The sequence below is a fragment of the Phragmites australis genome, chromosome 22, assembly GCF_958298935.1.
Source record: "Phragmites australis chromosome 22, lpPhrAust1.1, whole genome shotgun sequence".
NCBI lineage: Eukaryota > Viridiplantae > Streptophyta > Magnoliopsida > Poales > Poaceae > Phragmites > Phragmites australis.
In genome coordinates this window covers 1,084,153-1,100,052 of record NC_084942.1, presented here as the reverse complement: position 1 = coordinate 1,100,052, position 15,900 = coordinate 1,084,153, and the positions used below count along the sequence as shown (strand labels likewise).

General features: G+C 44.6%; 2 protein-coding genes across 2 annotated transcripts; both read left to right on the top strand.

Moving 5' to 3' along the window:
- The first annotated feature begins 625 nt into the window (after nucleotides 1–625).
- LOC133905346 (uncharacterized) lies at nucleotides 626–6,705 on the top strand. Its single transcript, XM_062347115.1, has 2 exons — nucleotides 626–937; nucleotides 6,316–6,705. Exons 1-2 carry the CDS (start codon nucleotides 626–628, stop codon nucleotides 6,703–6,705), a joined length of 702 nt encoding a protein of 233 aa, XP_062203099.1.
- Nucleotides 6,706–8,214: 1,509 nt separating this feature from the next.
- LOC133904774 (polygalacturonase inhibitor-like) lies at nucleotides 8,215–9,317 on the top strand. Its single transcript, XM_062346304.1, has one exon. The coding sequence runs from the start codon at nucleotides 8,235–8,237 to the stop codon at nucleotides 9,216–9,218; it is 984 nt and encodes a 327-aa protein (XP_062202288.1). The 5' UTR covers nucleotides 8,215–8,234; the 3' UTR covers nucleotides 9,219–9,317.
- The last annotated feature ends 6,583 nt before the right edge of the window (nucleotides 9,318–15,900 follow it).

The following is a 15,900-nucleotide window of genomic DNA, read 5'->3' as shown; positions in this document are numbered from 1 at the left end:
CTCTATATTTCTTGCTGCTGATCAGTACATCTTATTTTCTCATGTTTGTCATGCTTTATTCTGTTGTTTATGTCATCGAGTATATTGGATAGACATATGTGTAGCCCTATTACATACATGTCTAGGATATGTTATTACTATATGATTATGCTAGTTTATCGGTTCGTGTTGATGATTTATCTATAGATTAAATTAAACTTTTTTTTCCAATAGATTCAAGTGGTAACCAATATGTTAGTATGTTGGTTTCCATTCCAACAAAAGACGCTAGACGCCCTATAAAAAAAGACGCTAGACGCAGCAACAGTCATTCTGGAAAGAAGAGGAACAAAAGTGAGATGCAACTGCAAAGGCAGTTCGACACGGTATGGTGGCCAGTGGCACTGCGCTGGCTACTCCAACCTCTGTCTCCATCCATCGAGGATGCAGCAGTAGCACCGCTCTTGCCCCTTGGTCGTCAACCAAAGTGTTGTGCCTGCAATCAATGAACCCCCAACCTTCCCTCTCCTTCCGCGTTAACTCCCCCTCCCGATTTCATTTTGTTTGCATCTCACAGTTGCTCATAGCATCGACCCAAACCTGAACCCCATGCACCATGCCTGAATCAATCAATCACAAATTCGCAATGGCCTCCTCCTCCCACGGCAATGACAATGGCCTCCCCACCCACACCGCCGGCTGGCCATCCACCTCCAAGCCCCCACTAACGCACAACCCCCGCCACCGCTACTTCTGCGTGTGCCTCCTCGTCACCCTGGCAGTCCTGCTCGCCCTCTCCATCACCCTGCTTGCCCTCTTCCTCACCATCCTCTACGTGCGCAACCCCACCATGCTCATCGTCTCCACCTGCCTCGCCGGCGTCGCCCTGCGCCTCACCTTCCTCGTCATCTCCCTCCAGCTCAACGTCACCTTGCTCCTCACCGTCGCCATGCACAACCTGTCAGCCCTCTTGTTCACAAGCTAGCAATGGTTGACGACGGTAGAGAGACCGGAAATGAAGCAAGGGAGACCAGAAGGAGCAGGCAGCCAAGGTGTGCGAATACAAGGACATCTAGGCCCGAGTGGCTTTATAATGTGTGCATGGACTTGGCCCGTTAGTCATGTGAGCGAGCGGGGACTCTATGTAATGAGCGGGAGCCGCCAGAGGAAACCAGGCTGGACAGAACCTTCTTCCTCAGACATCTCCTTCTCAGTTCTTCCTCCTTGTTCTCCTTTCCAGATACAGATTCTTGTTACTATATCGTATCCATAGATATACAAATGAGTTGGCATGAGTGATTTCTTGGTGTTATTTTGATTTGGGTGCTAACATCCTGGTATCAGAGACACCGATTTTGTGGTCGCGCTGGAGGCGCACAAGCACTTCACGAGATTCCAGAAGCAGTTGGGCGCCATGGACCCCAACACGAAGATGCTCCTCGATGAGATGAAGAACATGAAGCATGCATTGGAGAAGCAACTCTCTGACGCAGATCAACACCATGAGGATAGGTTCAAGTTGCTAGAGGACCACCTGACCACGATGGGGTGTTGGAAGCCGCAAGTGGATGCTGCGGTGGAAGATATGAAGCTGGAGGTGGGGGTGCTTCACAAGCACCTTGATCGTGTCCTCGTCGAGTAGCAATCCGCGGTCCATGGCTGTTGGTGTCTCCGGAGACGGCTATGGCGACCTCACCTATTGAGTTCCAAGCCATTGGCCCAGTTGGGCACTACGTGGATTCGCATCACCGAGAGTTTGGGTTTGGGTCGGTCATGACTCTCTCTCACCTTCCAGTCACCAGACACCTTACTGATGAAATGCCTCTGGGATTGCATTTATCCGCTTGCAACTAGCATGTTTCCTACAATTCTGCATACAATCCTCACCACAAAATTCCTAAGGTTCATTTCCCCACGTTTGATGGTACACATCCCAAGTTATGGAAGTCTAGATGTGAGGATTATTTTGAATTGTATAACGTTTCACCTGAAATTTGGATTAAGGTGGCTGCTATACATTTTTTGGGGGCTGCAACACGCTGGTTGTAGTCTGTAGAACGTAACATTCACCACAGGAATTGGGTTGAGTTCTGCAACATACTGCATAATCGTTTTGGGAGGGATCAGCATGATATGCTTATTAGGCAATTGTTCCACATTAAGCAAAATGGCTCAATGTCTGAATATATTGCGCAATTCTTAGAATTAGTAGACCAATTGACTGCATATGAGTCAGTAACATATCCCAGATATTATACCATGAAATTTATCGATGGTGTTCGATATGATACTCGATCAATTATACTTGTGCAACGTCCCCCCGATGTTGATATTGCTTGTGCGCTCGCTTCTTTATAGGAAGAGGTGGTTGACACCGCCAAGAAAAGAGACTATCGGAGGCCAGATTTTGCTACGACCAAGCAATTTCAGAAAGGGCCCCATCCTCTACCACCACTACCACCTATGAACAATCCATGCAAGTCATCAATCCAGAATGATCAGAGTCGCACCTCAGAAGCACACAAGTCTTCTTCAGTTGAAGAAAAGATGGCACAACTCAGGGCTTATCGCAAGGCTAAGGGGTTATGTCATAAATATGGTGAGAAATGGAGTAGAGAACATAGATGCTCCCCTACAGTGCAACTTCATGCTTTGGAGGAAATCTGGGATCTCTTTCCTTTAGACTCTGTTAGTACTGTTGAGGACCGACAACAGTTAGATATTGAAGACATTTAATTCGTGGCTATATCTGAAGCGGCAATTGGGAGGAAGGAAGGTCCAAGAACAATGAGATTCCAAGGTAGAATTCAGAATACACATCTCTTGATATTAGTTGATTTTGGCAGTTCTCATTCCTTCTTGAGTTCTTCAGTTGCATCCTTGTTATCTGGTGTATCTTCTGTTAGTTCACCAATGCCAATGATGGTGGCAAATGGGTCCACATTGCATTGTACTTCTGAATTGCTTCATGCTGATTGGTATATACAAGAGTATGCCTTCCATTCTACACTGAAAATTATACCTCTACATAGTTATGACCTCATTTTTAGTATGGATTGGTTGGAAGCTTACTCACCTATGAAGGTGCATTGGGGCCAAAAGTGGATGTCCATTTCTTACATGGGCACTTCAGTCATACTACAAGGCATTACTCATGATATTCTTGACTGTAATCTCATTGAAATTTTTCATATTGTTGCTGACACAGAAATGCAAATATTACCTGATATTCATCCCAGTGTGCAGAACATGTGGTCTGAATTTGCTGCAGTTTTTGAGGAACCCACAGAGCTACCTCCTAGGAGAACATGTGATCATCACATTCCTCTTATCCTCGGTGCCAGACCAGTCCATAGTTGTCCCTACAGATATGCTCTAGCATTGAAGGACGAAATAGAAAAATAGGTATCAGACATGCTCAAATCTGGTTTAATTCAACCAAGTACCAGTGCCATTTCTTCTCATGTCTTATTGGTCAAGAAGAAGGATGGTTCTTGGATATTTTGTGTGGAATATAGGCACCTGAATGCATTAACAATCAGAGGCAAATTTCATTTACCAGTGATAGATGAGCTTATGGATGAGTTCGCCTTAGCAAGTTGGTTTCCTAAATTAGATCTCAGAGCTGGTTACCACCAAATAAGACTTTCACCTGGTGAAGAATTTAAAACTACCTTTCAAACTCACTAAGACATTTTGAATTCAGACTTATGGCATTTGCGTTGACATGAGCCACTAACACATTTCAAGGAGTCATGAACACAACTTTAGCATCTTTGCTTAGAAAGTGTGTTCTTGTCTCTTTTTTTATGGCATTTTGATATATAGCAAATCCTTGGAAGATCATTTGCATCATCTCATGCAAGTTTTCCAACTTTTATCTCAAGATCAGTGGCAAGTTAAACTTTCTAAGTGCTCTTTTTCTCAGAGAAGTATTGCTTATTTGGGGCATGTAATCTCTGAAAATGGAATTACAACTGATCCTGCTAAGATAGCAGTAATTGAAAAATGGCCAACACCAGAAAATGTGAAACAACTTCGTAGCTTCTTAGGTTTAGCAAGATACTATAGAAAGTTTATCAAACATTTTGCTATCATCAGCAAACCATTAATTGAGCTACTCAAGAAGAACTCTATTTTTCTCTAATCATCTATGCATGACACAGCTTTTACCACCCTGAAAGAAGCCTTAATTGCAGCTCCAGTTTTAGCACTTCCTGATTTTACCAAGCAATTCCACATTGAGACTGATGCTAGTGAATATAGAGTTGGAGCTGTTTTATTGCAAAATGGTCACCCTTTAGCTTTTATTAGTAAGGCTTTGGGACCAAAGACTAGGGGCCTCTCTACTTATGAGAAAGAATATTTATCTATATTAGTGGCAATTGAGCAATGGAGAACATATCTGCAACTAGCTGAATTCATCATTTTTTCCAATCAGAAGAATCTTACACATTTGTTAGATCAAAGACTGCACACACACATTGGCAGCACAAAGTATTCACCAAGTTGATAGGATTGCAGAACAAAATCATTTACAAAAAAAAAAGGAGTAACAACAGTGTGGCAGATGCATTGTCTAGACACCCCAGTCCCCTTGCTCAACTATTGGTAGCATCATCTTGTCAGTCCAGCTTGGAAGCTGTGAGAAATGGTTACTGTCTAGATTCCAAGACCCATCAAATAATATCTGCACTTGTCATTGATTCTCAGGCTATACCTCATTTTACTCTAAAAGATGGGGTATTGAGATATAAAAACAGAATTTGGATTGGAGATAATCCTAAACTTCAACAGAAAATACCAATTGCCCTCCATACAACAGTTATGGGAGGTCACTCAGGATTTCCTATCACATAAAGAAGGATCAAACAACTATTTGCATGGAAAGGTATGGAATTTGCAACTCATACATATGTGCAATCCTGTCTTGTTTGTCAACAAGCCAAGCCTGATAGATCTCCCTACCCTGGATTATTGGAACTATTACTAGTTCCTACTAACTCTTGGCAAGTAATTTCTGTGGATTTCATAGAAGGTCTCCCCAAATCTGGGTCTGCAAATTGTATAATGGTAATTGTTGACAAGTTCTCTAAATATGGGCACTTCATACCCTTACATCATCCATTCACAACAGCAATAGTAGCTCATGCATTCATGCATAATATCTATAAGCTTCATGGATTACCTCTTTCTATTATATCGGATTGAGACAGGATATTTACAAGCAAATTTTGGAGAGAACTCTTTAAATTAGCTGATGTTCAGTTGAGTATGAGTTCAGCATACTATCCTCAATCAGATGGTCAAACTGAACGTTTGAACCAATGTCTTGAGACATTTTTGAGATGCTTTGTGCATGCTTGTCCCAATCAATGGACTAAATGGCTATCCTTGTCTGAATTCTGGTATAATACCAATTATCATTCAGCTCTTAAGCATTCTCCTTTTGAAGTTTTATATGGTCACCAGCCCAGACATTTTGGACTAGATCCTTCTAAAGTTTGTCAGATGCTTGAAGTGTAGGAATGGTTATCTGACAGGAAGTTGATGCAACAAGTGATTAAATAGCATTTGCTCAGAGCTCAGGAAAGAATGAAAAAACAAGCTGATAAGTGCAGGTCTGAACGGTCATTCGAGATTGGTGACATGGTATTCTTAAATCTCAACCTTATATTCAGTCATCACTACCATCCAGATCTTGTCAAAAGCTAGCTTACAATTTTTTTTGGACCATATAAGGTGTTGGATAGAATTGGGAAGGTGGCTTATAGATTGGAATTGAACTGATCCTGCAGCAGTGTGCTATTCGGCGTGGAGACAAGATGATTCCTCAAATTCTTGTCAAATGGTCTTCGATGCCTGTTGAATTGGCAACCTGGGAGGACACCGAAGCTCTTCAGCAAGAATTTCCTTGGGCACCTGCTTGGGGGCAAGCAAGTTCTCAAGACTGGGGGAATGTCAGCCCTCATGTTCACAAGTCGGCAATGGCTGACGACAGTAGAGAGACAGGAAATGAAGCAAGGGAGGCCAGAAGGAGAAAGCGACCTAGGCGTGCAAATACAAGGACATCCGGGCTCAAGTGGCTTTGTAATGTGTGCGTGGGTTTGGCCCGTTAGTCGTGTGAGCGAGCGGGGACTCTATGTAGTGAGCAAGAGCCACCAGAGGAAACCAGGCTGGACAGAACCTTCTTCCTCAGACATCTCCTTCTCTATTCTTCCTCCTCGTTCCCCTTTCCAGACACAGATTCTTGTGACTATATTGTATCCATAGATATACAGACGAGTTGGCGTGAGTAATTTCTTGATGTTACTGTGATTTGAGCGCTAACACAAACCCAACCTGGCCTCCTTCTCCTACCCCTCCAGGGTATACACCGACCTCACGTACCGGGGCATCAATGTGGGGGAGGCAGAGGTCAACCCGGGCCGCATCCCAAGCAAGGGCGACGGGGAGGTGCGACTAGTGCTGACGATGCAGGAGCATCGGCTGGCGGCCAACGTGGTGCAACTGGTGGCGGACTTGGTGAGCGGGTCCATACCCATGGAGGCCAACACCAGGATCCCCAGGAGGGTCACCATCTTTGGGCTGTTCAAGCGCCTCACTGTGGCCTACTCCATCTGCAACTTCATGTTTGGTGTCGCAAAGATGAGGGTGCGCAGCCAGGAGCTAGGACCGCACCAAGCTCTGATCGAGGGCGTCGTTGATTGCCTTGCCTCTCTATGATGCATTCGTGCCGCAAGTTGTTGTGTTCGTTACGCAAGGTTGTTTGGTGCCAGCCGTGAGCCGTCGGCATTCTTCCTTTGATGATTCTTCCTTGGTAGATTAGATACTCTAGTCCTTACTAGGTGTTGGTATTGTATGATGATCATGTACATTAACAGGATTAGTTAAGATGTCCATGCATTGCAACGGTTTTTAAATCTCGGTCTCAATATTTATTTTGTTTCTCATATAATGGGAACAAAATATGGTGTTGTTGAAGACAAAACATAAGTTTAGTCAAAAATAAATAAATGAAGAGGACAATACACATAAATTCAAAAATAAAGAATGCCATACACTACCTAAAATCTAAAACTACGAATACTTATCCAATACCACTTGCTAGACTCATCACAACATCCTTTCCTAAACTGATAGACATGTGGCTCGCACGGTAGCACACCTTCTCCTCCCTTACTTCACCCTCTCCTTTTCTCTCTCCCTTTTCGACATGATGCTGCAAAACTATGAGACCTCTAACCCCAACGAGAGCAACCAGGACGAATGCCTCATGGCAGGTGTGTAGGTGAGCGCAACCCATCTATCGTGTAACAGCCAGTTAACCTAGTTCTCTGCGATAACATTTCTTTATCTGATTGCATGCAAGTGAACCTAAGACCTAGGGAAAACATCTCTGGATACTCTTGATCATAACCACAACCCTGCTTCAGTCCACACACATTGTCTACACACACAACCAGCACTTTCACAACCATGTTTATGTTAGTAGTTCCAGTCGCTAACTAGATAAAAGATCCACTTGTTATTCGTGTCCGATAAATCTTGTAATACTTTACAGGAAAGACTGCAATTGGCACCATGCGTTTGCAGTTCATAATTAGAGTGCATAGAAGTTGCCAACATATATATCGGGTACCCTCTGCGTTACCCCAACTTTGAATCATGATTCATGGCTGTCGCAGAAGTTAAAGTCCTAATTGGATATATGGATGCTGCAAAATATGACACAATTAAGCTTGCACAATCGATTTGCATAAGCAAGTGGAGAGAAAATGTACTACTTAGAGAGGTCCAGATCCCAGATCAAGGGCAGTAACAAAGGTATTGGTCCTTTACTTGTAGTATTAAAGCTGACCCCAAAAGAAGAAACCCATCCTATGTTTTCGTTACCATTTGATTTGAAATGAACGGCATAATTGTTTGTGAAGAAATTAAAATGAGAGAAAAATCCTTGCAAGAAGCGCGAGTTTAATGCTAGTATTGACCAACAGTCGAATTAAAAGGGCATAGCTCAGTTAGCAGGTAGTAGCAGGCAAGAACCCACTTAGTTGCTGTTACTGATCCAAATTAATTAATTAATTGTGCACGTTGTTTAATTACCAGTGTGGATAGGTCAAATATCTTGTGTCAGACAGGCCAAATATCGCCCCGTTGATTCTGACTCCGACTTTGTTCACTCAGTATATATACCATGGTGCAGCAGAGCACAAGAGAGAGCATGCATGAATTTTAAACCCGTTGCTTACAAGATGAAGACGGCGGCCTTCCTCGTTGTCCTCCTCGCTGCCGCCACGGCCACCCCCTCCTCCGGCCAGAGCCGGTGCCACTCTGGCGACAGGGCGGCGCTGCTCGCCATCAAGGCCGCACTCGGCGACCCATACCAATTGGCGTCCTGGACGCCCAAGTCCGACTATCCGTGTTGCGACTGGTACGACGTCCACTGCGACCCCTCCACGGGCCGCGTCGTCGACCTCTCCTTCTTCCAGGACGCAAACCTCACCGGCACCATCCCCGACGCCGTCGCCGGCCTCGTCCACCTCGATACCCTCATCTGGAACAACCTCCCCGCGATCTCCGGCCCCATCCCGCCAGCCATCGCCAAGCTCTCCAACCTCTCCATGCTCATCATCTCCTGGACCGGCGTCTCCGGCCCCGTGCCGTCCTTCCTGGGCGCGCTCACCAAGCTCACCTACCTCGACCTCTCCTACAACTCTCTTACGGGCACCATCCCGGCCTCGCTCGCCGCCCTCCCCAAAGGCTCCGGCATCAACTTCATCCACAACCAACTTAGTGGCACGTTGCCGCCGCTGCTCGTCAGCGACTACCTCTGGCTGTCGCACAACAACCTCTCCGGCAGCATCCCGGCCGAGTTCGCCGACGTGAAATTCCTGCACGTCGACCTGTCGCGCAACGCCTTCACCGGCGACGCGTCAGCCCTCTTTGGCCGTAGAAAGGAGCTGCAGCACCTGGACCTGTCTCACAACGCCTTCCGCTTCAACCTCTCCGGCGTGGAGCTGCCGAAGAAGATCTACTTCATGGACGTCAGCCACAACGCCATCTACGGTGGCATCCCGGCGCAGGTGGCGAACCTGAGCAAACTGCAGTACTTCAACGTCAGCTACAACCGGCTCTGCGGCCAGGTGCCCACCGGCGGCAACACGGCGATATTTGATCTGTCCTGCTACCAGCACAACAAGTGCTTGTGTGGAACCCCACTTCCGCCGTGCAAGTGATCTCCATCAGTTTATGGATTCTTATCTTTACTTTTCAAGAGATAAATAAAATCATCCCCGTCACTAGTTGCATTTGTGTGCTCAATAAGTGTGTACGACGTTCTACATATCTATCAATTGTTGATCATCATTTCAGTATTGATGTAATGGTTGTATTCGTGTGCTCATTCATGCCAATGTTCAAGTCGCGGTTGAGACCGGTGTTTATATCGTGGCGAGCGATATGTGAAAACTAAGGCAGAAACAACGCAACGCGGCAATTCTTCGAAAACCATGAAGTTAAAATCATACTTTTGGATAGACAGATGTTGAGATATACGTACATACGGCACAAGCTCAATTGACCCCAACGTAACTGTCGGAATTAAAGGGGGATAGCTGAGAAGCCATCAGGCAGGCAAGAACCCACTTACTCAAACAGTGAGCTAAAATTAAGATTAATTATGCATGGTGCGTATTCACTCATGTGAGCCAGTCAGTCAAGCTAGCTACAAACCAGGGGAATGAAGATTCTGCACTTTAAGGGCATGTGCTCTTAGTCACTATTACAATACTTTCCTGTATATATTCTAAAAATTCATCTTATATAATAGTAGTATAATATCTTCTAATATTATTATAATATTTTTTATTTTTAACAACTACCTTATTTTCTATCTTCTATTACTTTCTATCTTTCTTCAAGTCCACAGTCATCTTCTCTCAACGTGTTGCCATTCCTCTCTCTCATCTTGCAAATGTGTGGCACTTGCTGATACACCGTTCCTCTCTCTCATCTTGCAAATGTGTGGCACTTGCTGATACAGCACCTGCTGGACGCCGGATGCGGGCGAGAGGAATCGGCAATTTCACTGTAGCAGCCGACACATGCAGGGGATAGCCTTATGCACCGTTCACTAAGATTTGTGCACTGTAGGACGAAGAATCTTTCTCTCTGTCCTATAAAACACGAATCTCAGTACAGATATGATGGGTATGTGCATAAAAGCACATGCCCTTAAGGGTAAAAGAAAAACCACGTCCCTGAAACTAGCAGGAAAGCATCCACTTAGTGAAGCTCATTTGATAGCTGCCAGACTAAAACAATGAGCTAGCTTCCATCTGATTGTGAATTTGTCTATTTTAGACTGCACTTTTACGCAAATAGGACCCAGTGGTGGCGCCAAACTTGTGCAATTTGCAGGCGTGTACATGCACAATATATGTAGGTGGACGGACACACACACATGATAAGCAACCTGTGCAACTAGCACGAGCCCACATCAACCAAATATATATTCACGTCAACCTATCGGCGTGCCAACCCACCGCTGTGCGCGCGCCCTCCGGTCCGCGTCACCAACGGGCATAGCAAAACCGCCGGCGTCCTGCCCGCCGGTGGACCCGTCGCGGAGGGCGGTGAGCGCGGCGGCGGCAGGGGCGGCGACGGGGAGGGCGGAGGAGGAGCCTGTCCGGGCGCTGATGTTCCTCTCCTTCTGTGGGGGCCAACACCTGACCTGACCCACCATAACTCAATTTTCTCTGCTAAGCTCTCTCTCTTTTTTGTTTTGTCTTTCTTTCTTCCATCGAATTTGTTGTACGAGATGAGAGGAAATAAACGCAAGATCATGTGAATACAAGTTGATGAGTGCAAAATGACCAAATGGAACAGGGAGTTTGTATGTCTATCTTTTGCTTGCTGGACGGTTCACCCATGCATCTACTGATCTACATAATTTAGTCCGGCCAATTTTTTTTGCCAAGGCTGGTTCGATTCGAGCACCGACCAAAAATAATAATAATCAAGAATAACGTTCTCGGAAAAAAAAATCAAGAATACACGCTAAGGAAAACTGCCATGAAAAGAAAGAAATACTGAGAACTAATAGAAAGCTGGGCTAATTGGGCCCCCAAAAGACGAGATTCATCAGGTTCTCGTCCTTCTCCGCTCTCCTCCTCCTCGCCGCCTTCATCTCCGCCTCCGCAGTGCTCGTCGTCGGCACGTTCAATCCACCGAGAAGCCACCTCGCCGGGGTCCCATGCTGAGCAGCGGCGGCCGCCGATGGCTTAGGCGCCTGCTTCTTCTGCTCGGCGCGGACGGCGGCCTGCACCGCCCTGACGCACAGCCTGCCCGCATACCCCAGCTAGGCTCATCGCTCCTGCAAGCAGCCTGCAGGTTGCCAAAATTCAGGGGAACAAGATGACTGCATATGATGCTCTGAGGCTCGTCCTGGTGCTGGTGTGCTCATGCTGTTGGTGACGTCTGCTGATGCTCGTCCTACACACGTGCTAGAGACATATTAGAGAATCCTAAACCTTCAATGTACGAGCACGCACATAGGATAGCTAGTGGTAAACACTGAAAACAACGGATATACAAATTAGAGGATGAGCATGGCTCCCATATCAGAGAACCTGAACTCAAAAAACATATCACCAAATACTACAAGGGTTTATTCAGCAAGCCAGAGTTTAATACTTTTGCTTTAGATGAATCAATTACAAATGACATACCCCAAGTGAGTGAACAAGAAAATACAATACTCACTGCACCCTTCACTGAAGACGAGGTGCGACAAGCAATCTTCCAGATGGAGCATAATAAAGCTCCTGGTCCAGATGGCTTCCCGGCTGAATTTTATCAAGCATTCTGGGAGGTGATCAAGGGTGAACTCCTGAATCTGTTCATCGATTTCCATCAAGGGCGACTAGCTATATACAGCCTTAATTTTGGCGTTATCACGCTTATCCCCAAAAAAAAGGATGCGCTGAAAATTCAAGAGTACCGCCCTATTTGTCTGTTAAATGTCAGCTTTAAAATATTCACCAAAGTTGGTACTAACAGAATAAGTACTGTTGCGGAGAAAATTATAAGGCCCACACAGACCGCTTTTATGCCGGGTCGCAACATCATGGAGGGAGTAATAATTTTACATGAAACAATCCATGAATTGCATAGGAAGAAGCAAAACGGCTTAATTTTGAAGATTGACTTTGAAAAAGCCTATGATAAGGTTAAATGGTCCTTCTTACAACAATCTCTTCGAATGAAGGGTTTCTCGACACAATGGTGTGGATGGATCCAGGATTTTGTTTCAGGGGGTTATGTTGGAATCAAGATAAATGATGACATTGGCCCCTATTTCCAAACAAATAAAGGACTGAGACAAGGAGACCCCCTTTCTCCTATCCTTTTTAATATTGTAGCAGATATGCTTGCAATATTAATATCAAGAGCCAAAAATGATGGTCAAATAACAGGTGTGGTTCCACATTTGGTAGATGATGGACTATCAATTTTGTAATACGCAGATGACACTATCATTTTTATGGACCATAATATGGAACAGGCAAAGAACATGAAACTAATTCTATGTGTTTTCGAACAACTTTCGGGGTTGAAAATAAACTTCCATAAAAGTGAGTTGTTTTGTTATGGAGAAGCAAATGAATGTGAAGAACAATATGCACAGTTATTTGGGTGTGATATTGGTACACATCCATTTAAATATCTTGGCATTCCAATGCATCATAGAAAGCTTCGAAATAGTGACTGGAAGGGGGTGGAGGAAAGATTTGAGCGTAAATTGAGCAGTTGGAAAGGGAAGATGATGTCAGCTGGGGGCAGATTAGTCCTCCTTAATTCAGTTTTGAGCAGCCTTCCAGTGTTTATGATGTCCTTCTTCGAGATCCCTCGTGGTGTCCTAAAGAGACTGGATTATTTACGATCTAGATTCTTTTGGCAAGGGGATAATCATAAAAAGAAATATCGATTAACTCGCTGGGATATACTATGCCAACCAAAGGACCTGGGTGGTTTGGGAATTACTAACCTCTCAGTCAATAATATTTGCCTTCTCAGCAAATGGCTGTTCAAGCTCCTTAATGAGGACGGGGTTTGGCAAAAAATGCTCAGAAACAAGTATCTTGGTTCCAAGGCACTCACACAAGCACAAGGAAAATCAGATGATTCTCATTTCTGGTCTGGCCTTATGAAGATTAAAAAAGAATTCCTAAGATGGGGTTCTTTTCAGGTACAGGATGGATGCCAGACTCGATTCTGGAATGATATTTGGCTGAGCAATAGTCCATTAAGCTCGCAATTCCCAAATCTTTATAAGGTTGTGCGGCATAAGCAGGCCACAGTCGCGGAAGTAATGCGAAGCATACCGCTTAACTTATCTTTCCGGCGACCAATTGTGGGTGATAAACTAATTGAATGGCAAATGTTAACCTTACAATTAGTCCGCATAGACCTCTCTAATGAGAAAGATACCTTCAGGTGGGTTCTTAATGGAAGTGGATTATATACAGTCAAATCCATGTATAAGCAAATGATGCATCAACCCATTACGCACTCCCACAAGTGGTTATGGCAGCTAAAACTCCCTTTAAAAATAAAGATTTTCCTATGGTATATAGGCCGTGGGGTTATTTTGACCAAAGATAATTTGGCAAAAAGAAAGTGGGAGGGTAGTCTTAAGTGCTGCTTTTGTAATCACAATGAAAGCATACAACACCTCTTTTTGGAATGTCCCATAGCTAATACCATTTGGCGCATTGTCACAATAGCCTTGGGAATAAAAAGACCAAAGAACATATCTCATATTGTGGGCAATTGGCTACAGGGGTTGGGATCAAAGATAAAAGAAAAGAATTTTGGTCGGGGTTGCCGCTATTTTTTGGGCTATTTGGCTTTGTCGCAATGATATCGTGTTTAACAAAAAAACAAATATGTCATTCATGCAGGCTATATTCAGGGGAACCTATTGGCTAAGGTTCTGAAGATTACTACAAAAGGAGGACCAAAAGGAAGATGTTTTAAAGGTGTGCCACACTCTGGAGGTGGTGGCAATGGACATCTTTGCAAAGCATGGGTGGCGTTGTAGCTATAGAATACATGCATGACATAATTTACCATGCTTTGTTCTCGATTTGTTATGGGCTACTAGCCAAAACTTTGTAATAATGATGTAGGCTGTATGCATCCAAGATGCAAAAAGCCGGAACGAATTCCATTTTCTAAAAAAAACATAGGACTCTTAAACCGCAGAGTCTGACCTCACTTGCAACGTTCTCCATAGGAGGTTGCGATAATCTGCAGTACTGCGATGGGCTTGCTGGCCTCACTTCCCTCAGGGAGCTAGAGAGGTTTGATGGTGTCCAAAGCTCCCAATATATAACCTGTACCCACTGCACCTGAAATCTCTTACCATTGGAGAAATTTAGTTAAGCAGGTATATATGCATGTGTGTGCTTTATCTAATTCCGTAATGTGCTGGATGTTCTTGCTTAACTTTTTTCCTTGCACTTCCACTCTTTCTTGTAGGCCTAGTTTATTTGTTTACCTGTTGGAGTCTAACTACAGAATGTCACCAAGCTTCTATCTTCTCTGACTGATGCATTCCAGTTGGAACTTTGCCACCAGATTCCAGAAGCCGATGCATTCCTATTCGAACTCTGTCACTGGCAAGTTTTTTTTTTCCGAATGGGGAGGGGTTTATATTAAACTGGAAGCACAATACATCCCCATCTTATAACCAAGTCCCTGGAAGACAAGAAAATAACAAACATACAGCCAGGGCAACCTTCTCCATGGAGCATCCGGATCGACCACCGAAACGCTCCGCCGCATGGATGCAACGAAGCAGCCACTGACGCAGAGCTCAACCCTTCGGCCGACCTCGGCGACGAGCCCTAAACCTTGAAAGATGCCGCAAGAGCCAACGCCTCGGGACAATTGCAAGGACGCATCCGACATACTGAACGAATATCGACAGCGTCGTCATTGAAATCAGTCGAGGAAAACAGCAAATCGGCCGCCGCCGAAACGAAATCCGGTGACCCGAAAGCATGTCGGCCTCTGCCGGAGCAACCCCAGCGACCCGACAACACCAACAAGCACTAAGGGGATCAAAAGCGTCCCCCCAAACGCAGGATCCCTACAAACAAATGAACCCATCCTCTGCAGCGGTAGATCTCGGCTACCACCACTATGGAGACTATGAGGGAGAACCAAGCTGGCGCCGGAGAAGAACAAATTGCCATCGCAGAAGCAACAACAAAGAACGGTGAACCGAGCGGGAGAAACTCCAAACTAGATCTAAATGACCCTAGATCTACACTACTGTTATACAAGGGATACGGTTTGAAGCGCATCCATATATAGCTTTGATTGAATGGAGCAGCTTGTAATACTTTTAGCTTGTATCAGATATATGCGACCCAAGTCGCTATGCCCAGTACTTTGCTGAAAATAACTCCGTTGCAGTGGGTGCGACAAGGATTTCTTATTTTTAACAGCACAATGTTCGAGTGCTTTGACTAGGCTTGTATATGTCTATTAGCATCATCATTTCGAATTTCAAGCATGGTTGGCTGTCACTGTATTGTTTGTATAAACAGAATTTGATTGCTCTAACTAATTGGTTCCTTATATTTCAGCTTATCTTTAATGAATATTTTCCACTTGTTGGATCTTCATTTGTACAGTGCTAACTCATGTATCAATAACATGGTGAAGTTTTTTACAGGACTTGCTTGCGTTATATCATCGTAATTGGGTTATAATTATGTTCGCTGTGAGCAATGATGGATTATTCTTTTCAAAAGTCACCGAGTTCGAAGATCTATGCTAATACATCAGTGAGATCACAGCTCTGCAGAATTCAGTTTCTGTTCTTAGTCTCCGAGATAAGGTACG